General features: G+C 31.6%; 2 protein-coding genes across 2 annotated transcripts; both read left to right on the top strand.

The window, feature by feature from the left end:
* Positions 1-897: 897 nt before the first annotated feature.
* On the top strand, positions 898-1,396 carry LOC119687470. The gene is made up of 3 exons (XM_038101797.1): positions 898-953; positions 1,012-1,124; positions 1,177-1,396. Exons 1-3 carry the CDS (start codon positions 924-926, stop codon positions 1,394-1,396), a joined length of 363 nt encoding a protein of 120 aa, XP_037957725.1. The 5' UTR covers positions 898-923.
* Positions 1,397-13,105: 11,709 nt separating this feature from the next.
* Positions 13,106-14,223, top strand: LOC119689505. Its single transcript, XM_038104337.1, has 2 exons — positions 13,106-13,543; positions 13,847-14,223. Exons 1-2 carry the CDS (start codon positions 13,191-13,193, stop codon positions 13,995-13,997), a joined length of 504 nt encoding a protein of 167 aa, XP_037960265.1. The 5' UTR covers positions 13,106-13,190; the 3' UTR covers positions 13,998-14,223.
* Positions 14,224-18,973: the final 4,750 nt, after the last annotated feature.

Below are 18,973 nucleotides of genomic sequence, written 5' to 3'. Positions count from 1 at the left end.
CATGAAGCCTATTGAGCTACTCAAACAATTTCAAAGACTATCACTAAAATTAAAAAATTAAAATAAAAACCATTATAAGAGTTAGCCAATTTGTCTAGTTTAGCAGGTTCAGTTTTTTGGTTTTTCTCACACTAAATAATTTTAATCGAATAAAAAGAAAAAAGTAACTATTCTAGATACCCCGGTCTTATACTGCAATATCACAGCAAATAGCAATGTTAGATGGAAACTATATTATGGTTAGTAAAGTGACAAGCGTGTGAGTACTTCCGATTTGATAACCCAGCAGTATATGTTCTTTATACCAAACCCTACTTTAATAAGATATGTGTATATTTTAATATTGAAAATAGATTATAACTGTTGAGAACAGTTAGTATTACAAGAAATATGTCATATGTGTATGGTATGTACTGAGTTTTGTAGGGACTGTTTTAATGGTATGGACTTCAATACGAGTCTGACGTCAAAAGGAATATATTCACATAATTAAAATAAATTCTACTAGAAGAAAATTGATATTAATTAATTTAAGTATATTTACATATTTGGATGGGATTTGTAGAGCAATGTCAATATTTGAAATTTCAGAGTCGAAACGAGTCACTAAAGTGTTCGTCTTCCCAATCAGCGAAATCACTTTTTTGTGGTCTGAGAAGAAGCCGATTCTAGATAAGTTATGTGAAGTTCATAATTACCGAATTTTCCTTCCCCTTTAAATTTGCATTTGAAAGATGAATTTTGTAATTTAGTCTCACATTTTTAGAAATGGTAAATACTAATTTTATATAGAAAAATCTGTGGCGATAGTTCACCGGTGGGACTTTTGTATTAAAAACAATTTTTCTCTCATAAACAAAAATTAATTTCATTATGTGATTAGTTATTTTTAAACTGCCGCAAAGTGAAGATCTTTGAAAATAATGGATCTTAAAGTTACTTGGAATGCTTTCGTAAGGCAGTAAACTTTTTTAAAATACAAATTAATTGTTGTTTGTTTCTTGTATAAAGGCTTTGCAAATTGCACTTTACTGTATTTTGGTGTCAGAGAGTACGCAGTACCCACAAACCGATGTACTACCTAGAGTTCAACAGGAATCCAATAAAACTTTATACGAATTGAGGTAAACTTTAAAATATTAGTTTGAGAATATGAATAATATTAACTGCTTTTAGCATAAAACTTCCTGATAATAATTTTCGCGATGAAATTGGCAGTCTACAAGCATCTGGAAGCTCTGATGAACAACTATCTGTATCTGGATTGATACAAATAAATTTTATGAATCCGAATGCAATGGCGAACTGGATATACAACGCAGACAAGAATGGTTTCCGCGTTCGATATAGTTACAAGCAGTTAAATGGTCCTATATACCATTTAATAGAATCATAAATTCAAATTAATTTTGTTGTTTTCGAAAGCAGTTCCAATATGGAAACTCCATACAGTTTTCATTGGCTCAAGTAGTTATCGTCTTAACATCTTCTACTCTTTTCTACTCTTACGTGAATCAGATCGAAACACCATCTATGAAGTGGTGGTCTTAATTTCGCAAACAGAAAAGTGTCCCAAAGACCCTGTCGGGTGAATACAGTACTTACCCGACTGTAATTTTGTACAACAAGCCAAACTAACATGTGATTCGTTTTTATATTTTTTGTTTTGTCGGTTTCCTTTCCATATCTGTCTACGATCCAGATGCATGCCATGATATGAGTAGTTTACGGGGTTATATTAAAGAATTATTAAAGGCTGTAGCAATTCTTTAGAGAGATTATCGTTAGGACAATCTCTCTTTCTTAACATGAAAGTCACTTGGAGCAAATTTAACTCATTAATTTCTCTTCTTCAATTTCAGTTGATGACACCTTGTGAAGGTCCTTCAATATGTTCTCTTTTACTCTGTCGAATACATCAGATATATCTATGAAACCTTACATATTCTTATCACAGCGTTTAAATTAAATTTTCATAACACATTCGTTTATTATGTGGGACACTCATACTAGAATACTTCAAACTCTTGCTGTCATCATGTGTCTTGATACCACGGTAGGTAGGTAGGCTAACATCTAGAAGATAGGCTAAGTTCTTAATTTTATGACATATGATTGCATACTGTAGCTGTACATGACAGACGTAAATCGTCCTTGGCCGCATCCAATAGCCACCGCCAGCCAAACCGATTAGTGACTTTCTGTTAATAGTACCGAACGCCTTCAAATCGTTGGTCACATCATCGTTTAACCGAATATGCGGGCATGCTCTACCGTGTTTTCTAAATCAAATAACTGCCTGTCTGGAGCAATTTTTATCATTCACACGACATGACCAAGCCAGTGAAGCCGCTGATTTTTTATGCGCTATGTTAACGCCGCTTTACAGATCGTATAGCTTATCGTTCCATCTAATTCGATACTCATTGCTAACATATACGCGACCATAGCTATTTCGAAGAACTCTCTCAAATACTCATAATGTTTTCTCATCACTGTTGATTATTATCCAAACTTCTGCACCACACAGTAACACAGCCATGATTAGAGACTTGTAGGGTATGATTTTTGTTTGTCGAGAGAGTACTTTATTTTCCAATTGCCCAAGTAGTCTAATGTTACATCTCTTGATGAGAGCGATTCTTCATTGAATCTCTAGGCTGATGTCATGTTTGCTGTTTACGCTGGTTCCAAAGTCCCTCACAGCTTCGAATTTACAGTTGTCAACAGTGACGTCAGTTCCAAGACGTTTATGAAATTTCTTTGTTGACATTAAATACTTAATGAATAAACAAGGAAACTTAACAAAAATCTAAATTCAAATAACACAAATCAGGTACTTGTGTCTTAAATGTATCAATTTTAACAGTATTCAATTCCTGACTCATTTACGCCAAACATAATATGCAGACAATTAAACCAATAAATATTTTCAAAGACCACTAATGATGAATATCTTTGACAGCATCCACAAGAGCAGCCGAAGAATTCACTTAATTATAAGTCGAAATTAGTTTTGGATTTGAAAATTTCTTCACTTTAACCCCCATAATAGTAATAATAATTATACAAATATTATATATACAATAAAAAATCTCCTTTATTAAAAAAGAAACAACAAGAACTGTCATTAAAATTTATTTCAAAATACATGAAAATACGAGTATTTCAATACAAATATTATTTGATATTCACACCAGTTAAATTGATATGAGAGCCCATCCATCAATTGAAATATTTTAAGTCCATACAAAGTAAATAGTATCAAGGTTCACCTGCAGCACATACGCATTACCTAAATGTACCCAATAAACGTTTAAAATTACTGATATCAGCAAATGGGAAGAGGCAAAAAAGTAAAATTAGAAGCCATTTAGAGACAGGCCGCGTAAAACACCTGACAGCCAACAGCTGTGCGTACAGGCACTCCAATGTGGGCTTATTCCGCCGATAATGCCTTGGCTTGTCTTTTCTGCCCAGCTTGCTAGGTGCTCGGCCATGCCATTCTTATAAAATATTTATCAACAGCTCTCGCAACAAATGCAAAACTACAGATATAGATACGGACACATTATTAATTGCAACAACAACAATAACTGCCATATAGTGAAGAATAGTAAATAAGTGTATTGAATGCATGAAATTTGTGTGGAGTTTAGAATAATAGAATAGTAGAAACAAGTGTGTCAATTCAAACGTTGACATAACCTTATCTGGGTCATATCTAAAGTGTATGCAATGCATTGCATTCTTACAAGAAATGCACTCACCGCGACAAGGGAAAGGTACACCTAAAGGGAATAGGAAGCGGAAAACACTTAAAGATTTTTCAAATGTACCAACTGACCCAGTAAGTTGCTTTTATGTGCCATAAAACATTAGCAAGGTAACCTCGTAACTGCATTTAAGTCAAACAAACCCATAACATGCACATGCTCAACACAAACACTTGGCGGCTATGAGTCATGCTTAACAGGATCAAGGATATGCCAGCGGTGATGGGCACACAACGACATCCATGCAGTTACCAATAAACATCGATAGTCAGTTCGGTTCATAGTCAAAGCCAGAACTACAGAGTGTTGTGTATAATGCGTACAAGCATTTTTTTTTATTTCCTTTTTTAACTGACATAACACAGAGTTGTAGACAAAAATATTTATGCAGAACACTTTTCTAAATACTTCTACAGAAGAAGTGACACATCTTCTGATGAAAAGAAACTATTTAAAAGTTAGAAGGGTTCCAATAAAAATGAAAAGGCAATAACAAAAATTTTAGTTAATTTATTGAAATTTGGCTGACCATACAACGCTGTTTCGAGTATTGCCAAGTACTCTTCATCAGTGGTCTTACGAAGTAATCGAATTTTTTTAATTAGTTTATAGTCTGTATATAATTTATTTGGACTGCAAGTGCCAGACTTTGAACTCGTGCCTGTCAAATAAGAAGCGATTACTAATCGCAGTCTAGCCAAGACTGCATAGACTTTCAATGCTCAAGTTCCGAGTTTTTTGTTACTTTTTATTTTTATTAAAAAATAAAAGTTTTATTATTTTTATTGAACAAACATTTTCTTAAAAATACAACGAAAAATTGCTTACAATCATTTATTTCTATATGGCGTAGGTGCAATACCTTTAGAACATATAGGTCGTATATGGTCGTATATGTTTATTTCAGGGCTTCGAACCGGAACCGAACCGAAAACCGAAAAAAAACGATAATTTTGTCGGACCGGAAACCGGAACCGAACTGATATATTTTTTTGTTTAGAGCCGGGACGAAAATTGGAACGGAAAAAATTTCGGTTGAAAGTCCTGGTTTATTTTATTAGTTAACAGCTTTTACTTTTATATGGCGAAATAACTTATTTCTAGCTCAAACGATGATTCTTTATTTCGAAATTAACTTCAAAAATAAAAAAAATTTACTATATTTAAAGACTGTACCAAAAACTCGAAATATTTATGGATTCTTTGCATGAAATACTTATTTAGTCCTCCAGAAAATTTTTACCTTTTAATGATTCAATAAAAATCCAGAACACCAATAAAAGCTTGGTTTATCTTTATTTGTTTTATATATAGTATATATGTATGATTTTTTAAGACTTATACCTACTCTATTTTGTGATAATATCTCATTATTTTCTCATCATTTTCAAAGAACCCCCTTTTACTCCTTTATTATCTACGCCTTCATTTGTTTTATATATAATATATATGTATGATTTTTTAAGACTTCTACCTAACCTATTTTGTGATAATATCTCATCATTTTCAAAGAACCCCCTTTTACTCCTTTATTATCTACGCCTTTATTTGTTTTATATATAGTACATATGTATGATTTTTTTACCTACTCTATTCTACCTACTCTATTTTGTGATAATATCTCATCATTTTCAAAGAACCCCCTTTTACTCCTTTATATATATATTATCTACGCCATTGTTTTGCTTATCGTTTTATTTCAGTTTTAAGTATCTGGAATATTTCAATACATATTTGTAGACTATAAAAAAGCGGAGAAATGTTACTAATTTTTGTTACATACACAATAAACCATACATAACCAGAACTCTTATCGCTGCGATATAAATGCTACTTCAAAATTGATCCATTAGATTTGTCATAAACTTGCGAACACCTGAAATTTTGTGTCGGAAATGTGAACATAAATTTACTTTTACGTGAAATACTCGCACACACAGCAATAGTAAATGAGTTTTTAGTACAGTAGATACTATTTGCTCCGATAATGAATGAAAAATTCTTTCACTTATACGCTCACTCATAAAATTTTTGTATACCTGCAATGCAAGAAATATCGTATAAATTAAATTAGAGTAAAATATTGATTTATGACATCAAAAAAAAAAAACCTATTAAAAACATTCCTCATTTCAACTTCTGAGCAAAATTATTTTAACAAACCACAAACTTATATATTGCAATAAATTTATTTGAACAAATGAATTTGAAATCAAATCAGATAATGTAAAATACACTGCTCTAGCACTTTCATATGCCAATGAAATTACATAAATATCTGAACATGCGAGGAACTTAACATAAATAATTTTGGAACTGAAGGTGTTTAGACATACTTTGACTCTTAGTCTCTGAACTTGTATTTGAACACATTAATTTGAAAACTGTCCAACTATAGTATTAAAGTCACTAGCCTCCCCATTGTCTAACTTTCATTCTACGACATTGTTTTTAAGCCTCCTAGTAATTCCATTTATACTTGATGACATCCAGTTCCTCAACTTTCCCTTTTTTTTGAGAATCGTTGAAAAACAAGAACATAAACCACGACAAAGTATTATTAAAGAACTTTACTTGTTTTTTAAAAAAAGTTGTCAATAATATCAACATCTTCAGATATATTCAAAACGCCTTCGATACCAAATCTCTTCAAACTAGTGACACTAAGAGAAAACATTTTTTTTCGAATGCTACAGCTATTGAAAACAAAAAAACATACAATATATTTGTTAAGTATATTCACAAAATATAGACAGACTATTATATCTATGATATATATATAACTATTAAATCCAACGAATGATTAAAGACATCTATGACATCTATTTTTAGATTAAAGACATCTATGACATCTATTTTTAGATATCATCAATAACATCAATATATTCAGATATTTTTATATAATTTGAAAATGATAGATGGATCCATTTACAACTGTTTCAGTATGAAAATACCTTTTAAAGCAAATGCAGATGTTGTTAAAGTCATGCAGATATTCAATCTTTAATGCATATAGGCTTAATGTGGGCATATCTCCGTGTCTTAAGGAAGTGAAAAGAACAGTCAGAAGATCTAAACTTAACTCAATACAAGCAAATTAAGCTTTTTCGTCATTATATATTTAATAGACAATCTGCTTTGCTTTAAACTGTGATGCTAATTGATGATAGATACGCTTTCAAATACTCGACTCAATCCCCAATTGTCAATAGCGTTAATCAATAAATAACAATTTAAAAATCTGAAGCTATTCACGGGATGCTTTGACATAAACCTTATATAGAAAACGTAATTCAACAAAACTCGAGCCTTTGACTCACATAGAGCAAACTTTTCTCCAGTAGCACTAAACGATGACCTTTCCAGAGTTGACTTACTTTAGTAGATATATCTGAGTCTCCACATACTTTACTTTAAAGCCCATCCAAAACAATGCATTGGGACAGAACTGAAATAATAGACACTAGTACCACTAGTAATATGTAAAAAGTACACAAAAACCAGTTACCCTGAAAAACAAGTAACTTAAAATGCAGTATTGAGTTGACTCATTATCTCAAGAATATCTTAAGATAGAATCTATTATCTGATGATAAGTTTAATGTTTGTGTGTCGAAATGTCTTGAACAATTAGTTCGATTGTTGACAAAGCATATACAATTTTATGCCTATTTTTTTTATATTTACGAAATATTCAAAATGAAATTGTTTCATGCACAAAACGTAGCTAAGCTCACTTCCTTCATTCTGAGATACATATGTATCTTCTTTTACCAAATATTGCCTCAGGTGTTTGCGACTCATGCAGCTGATGGTGGCTGGCATTCACATGTTGACTTTATTTTCAATGCAGAAGAGGAAGAAGAGAAAATATTTATCTGTCATTTCTATGTTATTCGTATTTAGTTTTTAGACATTTCAGTATTCCAAAAAAACTATTCATTTCAAAACATATGCGAGACTGTGTCCAACTAATTAATGCTCGTATATCAGCTGCACGAAATTGTCGAGCGGTGAATGCGAATATCTGTTGCAATTTTATGCAACCACGAAGAGCTGAATTTGCGGCACATTGTCTCACATTGAAGTATTTTAGTTATTTAATTTAATTAAGCATTCTTCACGACCCAGCAGCACTTCGATATGTAAATACAATTAACGACACACGGCAGATACATTTCGTTGTTCATGTAATGCGATTGTTTAAGTACCCAGACTTACTCTCGTTCCTTATGCAAAAACTCTGTTATATGAACGGAATGGAATCATAAGTATTTTTTACTGCGCATTTTATCATTCGCTCACGTGTTTGCTCCATGCCAGGACATGTGAGCTCCGAATCGATTTGCTCATGTAATAATTTTGTAATCTTTTCAATATAAAAAATTATATTTCTGCACATTGAAATTTGAGAACATGTGCTGAAGATAAAATGCAATCATTTTTTGTGCTTTTTTTGTGTTTTTTTTTTTGTGTTCTCAGTGAATAGGTCAAAGGAAAGCACGTATCTAGACTTAATAACAGCCTTGAAATCAAGTACTCTCTTTTGTGTGAATGAATTTGGCAATCTAAATTGCTTATTAGGGATGTTGGGGTATCAGTAATTGATTGCTCATGTCGTCAATACTGTTGTTTACTTATCTCATGTCACCTAATTATAAATGAGTAATTTTGGATATTAGAAAAGCTTTCCATAAGAGCTCAAATGGCACGAACTAAAAATATCTCATAGTTCACGAAAATCAACTAAAGTAATTAAATAAAATGTCTGTCTCAAAACTAACGGGGGCACATTTGACAGCTCCCTATGCTCACTCACCCCCCAAAAATTGAATCCAACGTAAATATTCATAATGAAAAAACGATCCATAGAATATTGTCTTCTAGCTAAATGAAGTAGACCACTAACGTACGTTCAAATATCTGAATTTTCAGACAACAATTACAGATAAGCTTCTAAAAGTTTGGTAAATTAAAATCATTAATGATAAATTAGTATTGTTTACATTAAGCAGTCTTGTATAGACTATTTCAGTGGAATGGAACCAAAACTCGATTTTTATTAACACTTGCGCCCTCTTCCAGTCACGTACCCTGGCTACGCCCATACACTTTAATTAAATTTAAGAGAGGATCACATGTTTTTGATTTATGTTAATAGCACTTTTCTGAAAGTATTAGCGTACCCTGTAATCTACTAAATATCACAGAAAAAAATAATAATTTAATGTAATAACATTTAAATTTTAGGTTTTTTTAAATCTATGCTTTAAGACATCGATTAAGCATTTACCTAAATAAATGTGGAAAATAGATTGGTTCTTAGGAATCATCTTTTAAGATAAGCTTCTGACAAAAATCTCCTTTCAATTATCTATTTAAAATTGTTATTTAAATAACATTTAACATCCGTTTTTTGACAACTAATCTCAATCCTTTGACTAGTTTAAATTGATACGCCTTAGTGGCTAATTAAATTACATGTACAGGAAATTTTTCGTAAAATATTACTTCAACAGGACACGTGGTGTGATTTGTGGCAATTGTCGTGGTCCTATCAAAGAAAAGAAATTGGCAGTAAGGGTCTGGAGCATTTAGATTGTTGCGATTAAGGTTTTGTATTACACCATCACTATTGTTAAAAAGCTTTAGACCTATCACATCTCCAAACCAAATGTTTCATTTTATTGTAATATAAACAGGATGATCGTTGAACAGTTATATTCTCAATGACCGTTTTCTTTTCCCTAAAACCGACAATTTTATTTTTTTTTCATATTCACCAAAAGAAAAACGAACCTCATTACTGAATAAATTCGATACACGATAATCGTTATTTTTCTTATAGTCAGTATTCTCAATTTAAGCTCATTCAATGCTTGTTAAATGATCAAAACTGTATAAAGGTTTTAGTATTGGTGCTCCAGAATTCACCTGTAATTTCACGCTTTGGCTATGTTTATTTCCCACTAAAATTATGCAATATGTCCCTACTCGACTATTATTTGTGAGCCTATACAGAGGATTGATGGATGATAATCATAACTTTTTGAAAAATGTATTACCTTCTTTTGTATCCTGACAATTCGGAATGAATTAGTGCAAGACTTTTATTTGTAAGGTTATGGATAAGAATTGAGGATTGTGGATAAATGGATAAGTATGTAAAACATTTGACTATTATTTGTGAGCCTATACAGAGGATTGATGGATGACAATCATAACTTTTTGAAAAATGTATTACCTTCTTTTGTATCCTGACAATTCGGATTGAATTAGTGCAAGACTTTTATTTGTAAGGTTATGGATAAGAATTGAGGATTGTGGATAAATGGATAAGTATGTAAAACATTTTGTACTATGTGTTGTTCTTCTATTGTGTCGTGACAATCCGGATATAACCAATACAACATTTTTATTTGTGAGGCTATGGATAAGAATTGAGGATTGTGGATAAATGGATGAGTATGCAAAACATTTTGTATTATGTATTTTTCTTCTATTGTAACATGACAATCCGGATATAACCAATACAACAATTTTATTTATGAGGTTATACAGAGTATGTGGCTGAATGGATGACCTTGCATAACATTTTGTAGCATATATTCTTCTTTTCTCTTCCATTATTTTTGAGGTTATGCAGAGGATGGTGGATAAATGGATAAACATGCATAATCTTCTGTGACATATCTTCTTCTTCTTCTTTTATGTTATGATTATCCGAATTGAACTAGTACTTGCTCAATCAGTTTCATACATAGTTCTTTGTCCATCGCCTCTCTTCTCCAATTCTTGATATTGATTTATTGAGATTATAGAAGTATACCATTTATGCATAATGTGATATGAATATGTTAGTTCGATATAAAATGCAAATGTTTTGATGATTAATAAATATTCTATTTAAGTATTTTTATCGCTTTTCTAACTTCAAATTAAATACTCAGTGCAAGTGCACTGCGAAATTAACAAAAAACAAAATAAACAAAAACTTTTTTTTATAAATTACACACAAAAATCACACAGCGCACAACAGCCAAAAACCATTACGGATTGATAACAAAGCAAGCACACGTAAATTTCGTCGACAGGTGTGCAAAAATTACTCAGACAATCAGTTAAAACAATGATAGTAGAAAACACCAACAACTACAACTACAACTACAACAACTACAACTACAACTACGGCAGCACCAAAGGTGAACACCAAAGGTAATTTGAAATTTGTTGCCTTTTATAGTTGTTAGTGTTTTCCGTGGTGTAAAACTTTTTAGTGCACAAGTACGCGCAACGTAACTTGTTGGCTTAGCTTGGCTTTGTTTGAGAATATGTGCGAAAATAACCGCAAAACACATAAAACACACAAAATACAAAAACTTTACACAAAAATAACAGAAAGCAAACACAAAGTAAACACCACACATAGAGACTAACAAAAACAACAACAACATAGCCATTAACGATAGGCAGGCAGCCTCATTAAATTTGATAAGATATTAATAACTGTAATACTAAATTTGACTTTTATTGTTTTTTTTTTTGATTATTGTTTTTGTTTTATTTTTTCTTATTTGTTGTTGTTGTTGTAGTTTCTTTAGTTAGTGCTATTGCACACTTTTACTCTTTTGTGGCTGGGGGCTTATCCCTGCCCCACTCTAGGCTTTAACTATACAGGAATTCATATCATTTATTTGTCTTTTAATTGATGACGAACCGTAGGTCAGCGTATCTTCCTGTGGGTCCTAAGGTGGACTTGAGGTTTGTTAGGCCGAAATTGGGCAGCGTATCAACATTTGTGAATCATTTTCGGGCTCTGTCTCTGATATATTTTTTGACTGAGTCGATTCTTAGATCTCTGTGTATGGCTGTTGTTCTAATATACCATGGAATCTTAAATAATCTTCTTACAGCCAGGTTTTGTGCTATCTATAATTGCTTTATGGCAGTATTTGAGGCTTTGCTGTATGTAACACATCCGTACCGTAGTGCTGGTCTAATTATTTAAGCATATAGTAACTCTCTATTTTTGAGGTAATGTATTTTTTAAATATAGAATTTATAATGTTTTATGTTTGCAAATTTTTTGAGCATTATTCTGAGTAATTCTGAATTTATTATATGAAATTTTAGTGTTGTGGATAAACATTATATATTGTGGATAATACAATATACGAAAAGCCTGTTGGGCTTCGGCAAACCTGGAGTTTGTATACTTATTGGAATTTAGTATTCTATGGGGCGCTGTGTCATTGCGCCTATGATTATGCACGAGTTGTCAAGATGAAGGTGAGGTAGAATCCATCAACCACTCCCTGTGTCTGTGTCTAGTCTCTGTCTCTGTGTCTCTGTGCAGAATGGGCGACTTCAATGTTTTAGGGATCACTCTTTCACTGGCCTGGCGGAGATAACGAAAGGAAACTTATCGGATCTTCTAAACTTGATCTCGGAAACCAAATGGTTTGACAAGAATAGTACACAAAGATAACAATGGTTAGCAGCTCGCCTCTCCCGGCAAAATCTTTGAGGGCATCACAATGGACAATATATGCCTTCGAGTGAAAGTGCTGATAACCGCGCCTTCTTATTCTAACGTAATGCCACCCAAAAGGCGACTACCAATATACTGATGGAATGTAAGAATGTTAGATTGCTGCCTTAAGTAGTATTCAAACTGAAGTTGAAAACTTTTTGATATTTGAATAGATTTTTTATTCAAATATTCAAATCTACATATATTGGAATCCGTTATATTCGATTTTTTTTTTAAATTTTCATATCTTCAAATATTGAAATGCGTAATATTCTAATCGAAATCCAAACATTTTCGAATACTAAAGTATCTAAGTCCCTAAACAATTTGAAGAATTCAACAACTCTTCACTTTTTTTTTTACAAGGTTTAAGAAAAACATGGAGCGAGGACTTCAATTTTTAATTTTAAAAAAATACCAAGACTCTCCATCAATTTATTGTAAAATTTTGTTTAATAGAATTTAAATTTCATAACTATGTGATACAGAAATAAAGCTTCATAATTCTATTTTCTATCATATTGGAACAGATTGGTTTGAATAGCTACATTATACAGTTAGACTTTGGTGCTGTAGCTAAACTTAGAGCAACAGTCAATGCAATTATTGACACCTCAGTTTTTTCTCTCTTTACTTAATAACCTTATAACTTTTCTTTATGACAATTTTCTGTCTAGAATAGAATATCTGTTTTTAAAAGGTTTTTTTACATAAAACGATTCATTAATAAACAAAGTAGCTAAGTAATTATTATGAAATTTTAATATAAAAATAAAATAATTTTGATATAAATTTTTTTGGTTTCTATTCAAAATTCACTCAATCCCAAAATTTTGGCTTTTCATCTCGTAACTTTATTCCAATTCAACAAAATCTTAAAGATGTTCAGTCGCTTCTTTTCGCAAAATATTCTACGTACACCATTCTTAAGTGAAATGCTGTCTAAAATTTCGATAGTCGCATATACACGTCGAAAGAACTGTATGTTTAGTGAAATTCCTCAATTAACTGCTAAATGTAATATGGTTCAAAGTCTTAAGCCTGTACTGAAGAAAACTGTACCCAAGTTCTTATTAACTTCAGGAAGCATGGAGAATTTCCCTACTGGTATCCCTCAGGAATCACGTAATTACATGAGGCAATCACGAATAAAGAATTCAGCTGCTCGTGTTTGGAAGAGTGACTATATACGAGTAAATACAAAATCCATTGGCGTTATCGAACAGCTCAACCGGTACGTACCAAACTTTAGGCGTTTAGATTACCTTGGTGAGAAAAAGTAATGCGCTTAAGGGAGAAGTTGATTTTTTAATTCAGATATCAAGTGTATACTCGTATAGAAACATCTTAAAAGGAATTATGTGCAAATTAGTTAAGAATTAAGTATACAAAATTTAAGTCAGAACTTAATTTCACTAGTAATTGCCTTATATATAATGATCAAAAATTCTCCATCTGGAATATAAATAGCATAAATATAAATAGTATAAAGCATATGATGCTAGAAGTGCCTAAAACTTTTTTTTGTTTTTATGAGGATCGAAAAGTTGCCTGCAATTTTTGCGTATCTCAAAATCCCTATTGCCAGAGCTTGGAGAATGGACGATATGCGAGTAATGGCAAGGCCTCTTTCTGAGTATGATCAAACACCAGACGTTTGTATTACGTTGATAGAAAAAAGAGAATGAAGAAGCGAAAGTCGAAATCATAACTCTATGAAAAATAAGAACATCTACAGTGGAATTATATGATATTAAGTTTCGAGTTGAGAGTTAATTCAAATCGAAACTTAATTTCATTACTATTTACCCTACATTTTTGGAATAAAAAAAATTTTGTGTATTTCCGTAGCATGTTTAAAGGAAGTTGGATTATTAAACTTGAAGTTACAAAAACAATAAATTAAAGAATTTACAACACAAATATATTTTCTTATTATATTCTATTAAATTATTTGAAGACTTTACTTTCTTTTAAAATGTGAAGGTATTGACTCATAGACACATCCCTAGCAACTGTAGAATCAACAAACTAACCAGAAGTAGCACAGAACTATATTCAATCACTATTTTACTCATCTAGTAAAGCAAAAATTCCGATCTACAATCAGAAAAAACTGAATAACCGTCCGATATTGCTCTCTATGTAGTATACCATACAGTCACTGTACCGAAACTACACAGTCTTATATGCAGGCATTGTCATTTGACTTCTGCTTAAAACTCTAGTCAAATCTATGGCTAGAAAAAGAAAGTGCTTTGCTACCGCTTAACACTGGCCACAAGGTATTTATGCATTTTACGGGGTACCTTTTGTAGGTGTTTACTATCGCAAATATAGAAATTAAAGAAATCACCTGGTTCATTAGAGGTTTTCCGATCTGAGTCCTCTAGAAATACCTAACATTATTATAATGTTATGTTAAAAATACTTAATTCTTTTTATCTTGCAATTTATCAGTTAAATAAACTTATTTGCGATTGATACAGTAAGGTTATACATTAATAGTAGTCCAATAAATCCACCTACCTTGATCAATTCACGCTGTCAAATCACATTAAATGAATCTAAGTTAGTCAGGATCAATTTTACTATAGACGACTTAGTTGCCCGCCTGTTTTTATAAGCATTGACCAATTATCACTTTATCTGTTCGCGCCCTGAAATTGGTAAAACACGGCTCCAATACCTCTACACAGTTTCAAATTAACCAAATGTGATTTATATGAAGATTTGAACCATGATATACTATTATACTTATCAAATGTTTTAATATGTCTGGGTTATCTTAGTAGATTTCATAGGTCGCGCTATTTCATTGCAAATAATGCTTTAAATCTTACATATACTCGTATATATAAAGACTTTACATAAAAAAAATTTGAAATCTTAACAATAACTTCAAGTATTCTGCCATTATTGCAGTACTGCGTCCAGCAGTCGAAAGAGTCGCTGCATCAGCGATAATGCTTTGTAAGCATCGATGCAACTATGATACCCAGTAAATATATTTTTGTGCATTGCATGTCATAGGTAAACCATCGATGATTTATTGATACCTAGAAATACTTAAAAGCATCATTGCAGTTGTGCTTTTTTAAAGTAAAAGAAAATATGACAAATCAATATGTAAAATCAATATATGTGGTAAAATCAATATAATTTTATAGAGGAATCAATATAATTTCGTAGGGGAATCATTATCGCTGTCACAAAGCATCCAAAAGTATAACGAAAGAATGGAAAATTTTAAATAAATATCATTTGAATTTGTGAAGAATATATATACATATATTCGTCGTCAGTGATTGCAACTGTACTGGGATCGAAGCAGGCTCCAGCAGTTGTAGTACTACTTTCAAGCAACAGCGCAGTGATGCCAAAGTCTCAGTTTTTTAATTACATTAATTTCAAAATAATAATTGAATTAATAATACATATTTTATAAATAAGTTATATAAAAGCATGTATGTGTATGATTAATATTGAGTATAAAAATATTCAGGTAAAATACAGCATAAAGCAATAAATTTCGCAAATTGATTCTTTAAAGCTGCCTAAAGCATTAACGCCATTGTGATTCTTCGGGAATCGTTGCCATTATAAGCTGCTGGGAGTAACAAATTTCGCACATTGATTCCTTAAAGCTGTTTAAAGCATCCATTGTGATTCTTCTGGCATCGAAGACACTAAAAGCTGCTGGGCGCAGAGTCTTTAAAAACCTTGGCATCAACTTAAGGATCACAATAGCAGTGTGCACAATCTATTGCAAGGAACTTGTTAACCTAGTAGCACATTAATAGTGCAAAGTTACAACAACATGACCCATTTTGAATACATTTTGTCTGTTGCTGATGCTTACTCATTTACCAAACTCATTACTCGTGATCGTGAATATTACTTGTATATTTAAAAAAAAAAAGATTGTTTTTTGGAATGAATATAATACTCAATTCTAGTATTTTCAAAGAAGTCCACTTATAATAAGACTCCTTCTGTTTGCAGCTTCTAATGTCTTTCACGTGATAAAATTAGAATTTAATTATTAAATATCACATTTATGGGTCTTCTAAGTCGCACTCTATTATTTAATAAAAAAATATAAACAATTTCTGAGTGCAATTTGTATGTTTACTTAGCAAAAAAGGTGTAAAATAATTATTATTAGAGTCGAGAATAGCTCCAAAATAGTGTGAAAATGTACATTCATGTAGGTAAATAATTTATTTATTTTATTTACACTGTCAGTCTGATTTATAAATAAACATTTCTAAAATGCAACTAATTTTTTCATCAAATAATTGCTATTATTAACAAATTTTTTTTATTTTTTTGTGAGTTCTTTTTTTATTGAAAATTTCACAGATTTTCACGTTGCGATAAAAGTTATAGGCGCATCGCTGGCACGACATGATATTGCAAAAAAAAAGATTTTCTTTTTTTTTTTCAATATGATTATATGAACAGGCATCTATGAAAAGTATTTTTATATCGAACTATTTTTAAGTTTGTACAAATTATTTATAGCTTATTTTACAGAAGATATTAGCATTAGCCACGGTTAACAAATTAGCACAGGTGAGCTAAGTGCCCGACAGACTTTTGCGCGACTTTAAATTAAATTCGAATCAATCTACAAAAATGTGAACCTCAAACCTCAGAAGGGTTTAGTACCCGTACAAAGTATTAGCGGGTACATATATGCATTAAAAGATATCGGCAGGTATTATCAATGCAAATATCTTTGATTTATGTACATAATTAATTGTCTTTGAAGTGTGCTATTCATTCGCTATTTACCACTGATACTTTTCGCATATGGCCCCATATTTTTCTGCTAATTTTTGTAGTTTATGTTAACCATTAACAAATGCAAAATTAGGGAATTTTTTGCATATTTTAGGTTTATTTAATTTAAACATCAAGTTTATTAAGTCTTTTATTTAAAGCTAAAATATTCCTGACGCCAATGAATTTTTTTAAAAAGTTTTCTTGAACTTCCCCATTCAATGACGAATTTCTAATTAATTCTAATTAATTTGCTTAAAAAAGCTTTGCAATATGAAATACAATATTTTAAGCAACTGAAATCTCTTTACTACAAAATGGTGTTAATTGCCCAGGTCTGCACTTTTATTTCACTATAAATTTAAAACAATAGAAATAGAGAAGAAATTAATCATCAGCTGTGCTCAAAAGACAATTTCTAAATTTTTTTTAAATGTTAATACTTAATCTTTAATTTTTGTTCTATTTTCTTTCTATTTTCGCCCTTCGATATTACATGCCTATGCCACAATAGATCCCAATTGTAGAAACACGGCCTCAGTTCAATTTAAAATTTCGTCTTTATTTGCACATACATTAAGACTGAAAAGTTTTCGGAAATTCTCATTTAAAATTCGCGCGCTGTATATTTTTCGATATTTTAAGTTTATGTAGTTTGGCAGCACTGTCCTTAATTTCTATGCCAAAAATGAGCGCGATCTGTCAGACAGTTCGTTTACGGCAGCTGTTGAAACCAGTTCACCTCAGTAGTGCGTTGCGAAATGTCTTCGACGGTCTTACGACCGTCCTGAAAGGCTTTGTACCACTCATAAACTTGAGTTTTCGATAAAACTGATTCCCCATAAGCCTTTTGTAGCATTCGCAACGATTCTGCACACGAAATTCGTTCGAAACACAAAATTTGATGCAAACTCTTTGTTCAATATTTTTTTCCATTGTTTTTTTCGCAACGCACTACTGAGGTGAACTGGTTTCAACAGCTGCCGAAAACGAACTGTCTGACAGATCGCGCTCATTTTTGGCATAGTAATTAAGGACAGTGCTGCCAAACTACATAAACTTAAAATATCGAAAAATATACAGCGCGCGAATTTTAAATGAGAATTTCCGAAAACTTTTCGGTCTTAATGTATTATGGAAAAACTTACTCCATTGACTAAGAGACTTCCCTATTAAAAATATGCAGAATAGTTCCATGCCTTGAGAATAGAGTGATTGTGTCATTCAGATAATGTCACATTTCTGCCAAATTAGAACACCAATTTGCTACCAATTTGCTACCAATTATTTAATGACAAAGACACTAGTAAGGTGTACTTCGAAAAAGTCGACACCGCAAGAACAATTTCTTTAATTTTATCTATATTTACACAATTGATAGGCATTACGGATCTGACTTTTCTTTCTTTCTTTCCTTACCTTCTTGCAATCTTCTGCTTTGCAACTCATACTAGTTACATAGTATATGCGGGAAAGGTCTTTATTTAGATTTTGAATGCATCACTTTACTTAATGATATACGTACAATCAGTGTCTCAAAAAAGAATATACTTGATATAAGAAAATACTCGTAATTTTTTTTATTTACATTTTTTTAGTTCATCGAAAGTTAGAAAAAGCATTTTACAGTTGAAAATAATTAAAACTAATTAGTTGCTAAGTGTTTGTCTAATACCAAAACATATCGTAGGTATTATCTAATGACCATACTCATCTTACTCTCTTTGGTCAAGTATTTCAAAAAATTCTATACGTATCGTCAGTTCAATTCAGTCTAATGCAGTTTTTACATTAAATTGGTGTGAGAAGTCTTCTGCCCCTTGGCTTTGTTCGTTAAGGTTTTAGTTGTCAGATACTTCACTATGATCTAAAATCC

This window comes from Teleopsis dalmanni, chromosome X (genome assembly GCF_002237135.1).
Source record: "Teleopsis dalmanni isolate 2A chromosome X, ASM223713v2, whole genome shotgun sequence".
Lineage (NCBI taxonomy): Eukaryota > Metazoa > Arthropoda > Insecta > Diptera > Diopsidae > Teleopsis > Teleopsis dalmanni.
The sequence above is the reverse complement of the archived record's forward strand: the minus strand, read 5'-3'. Positions and strand labels throughout refer to the sequence as shown.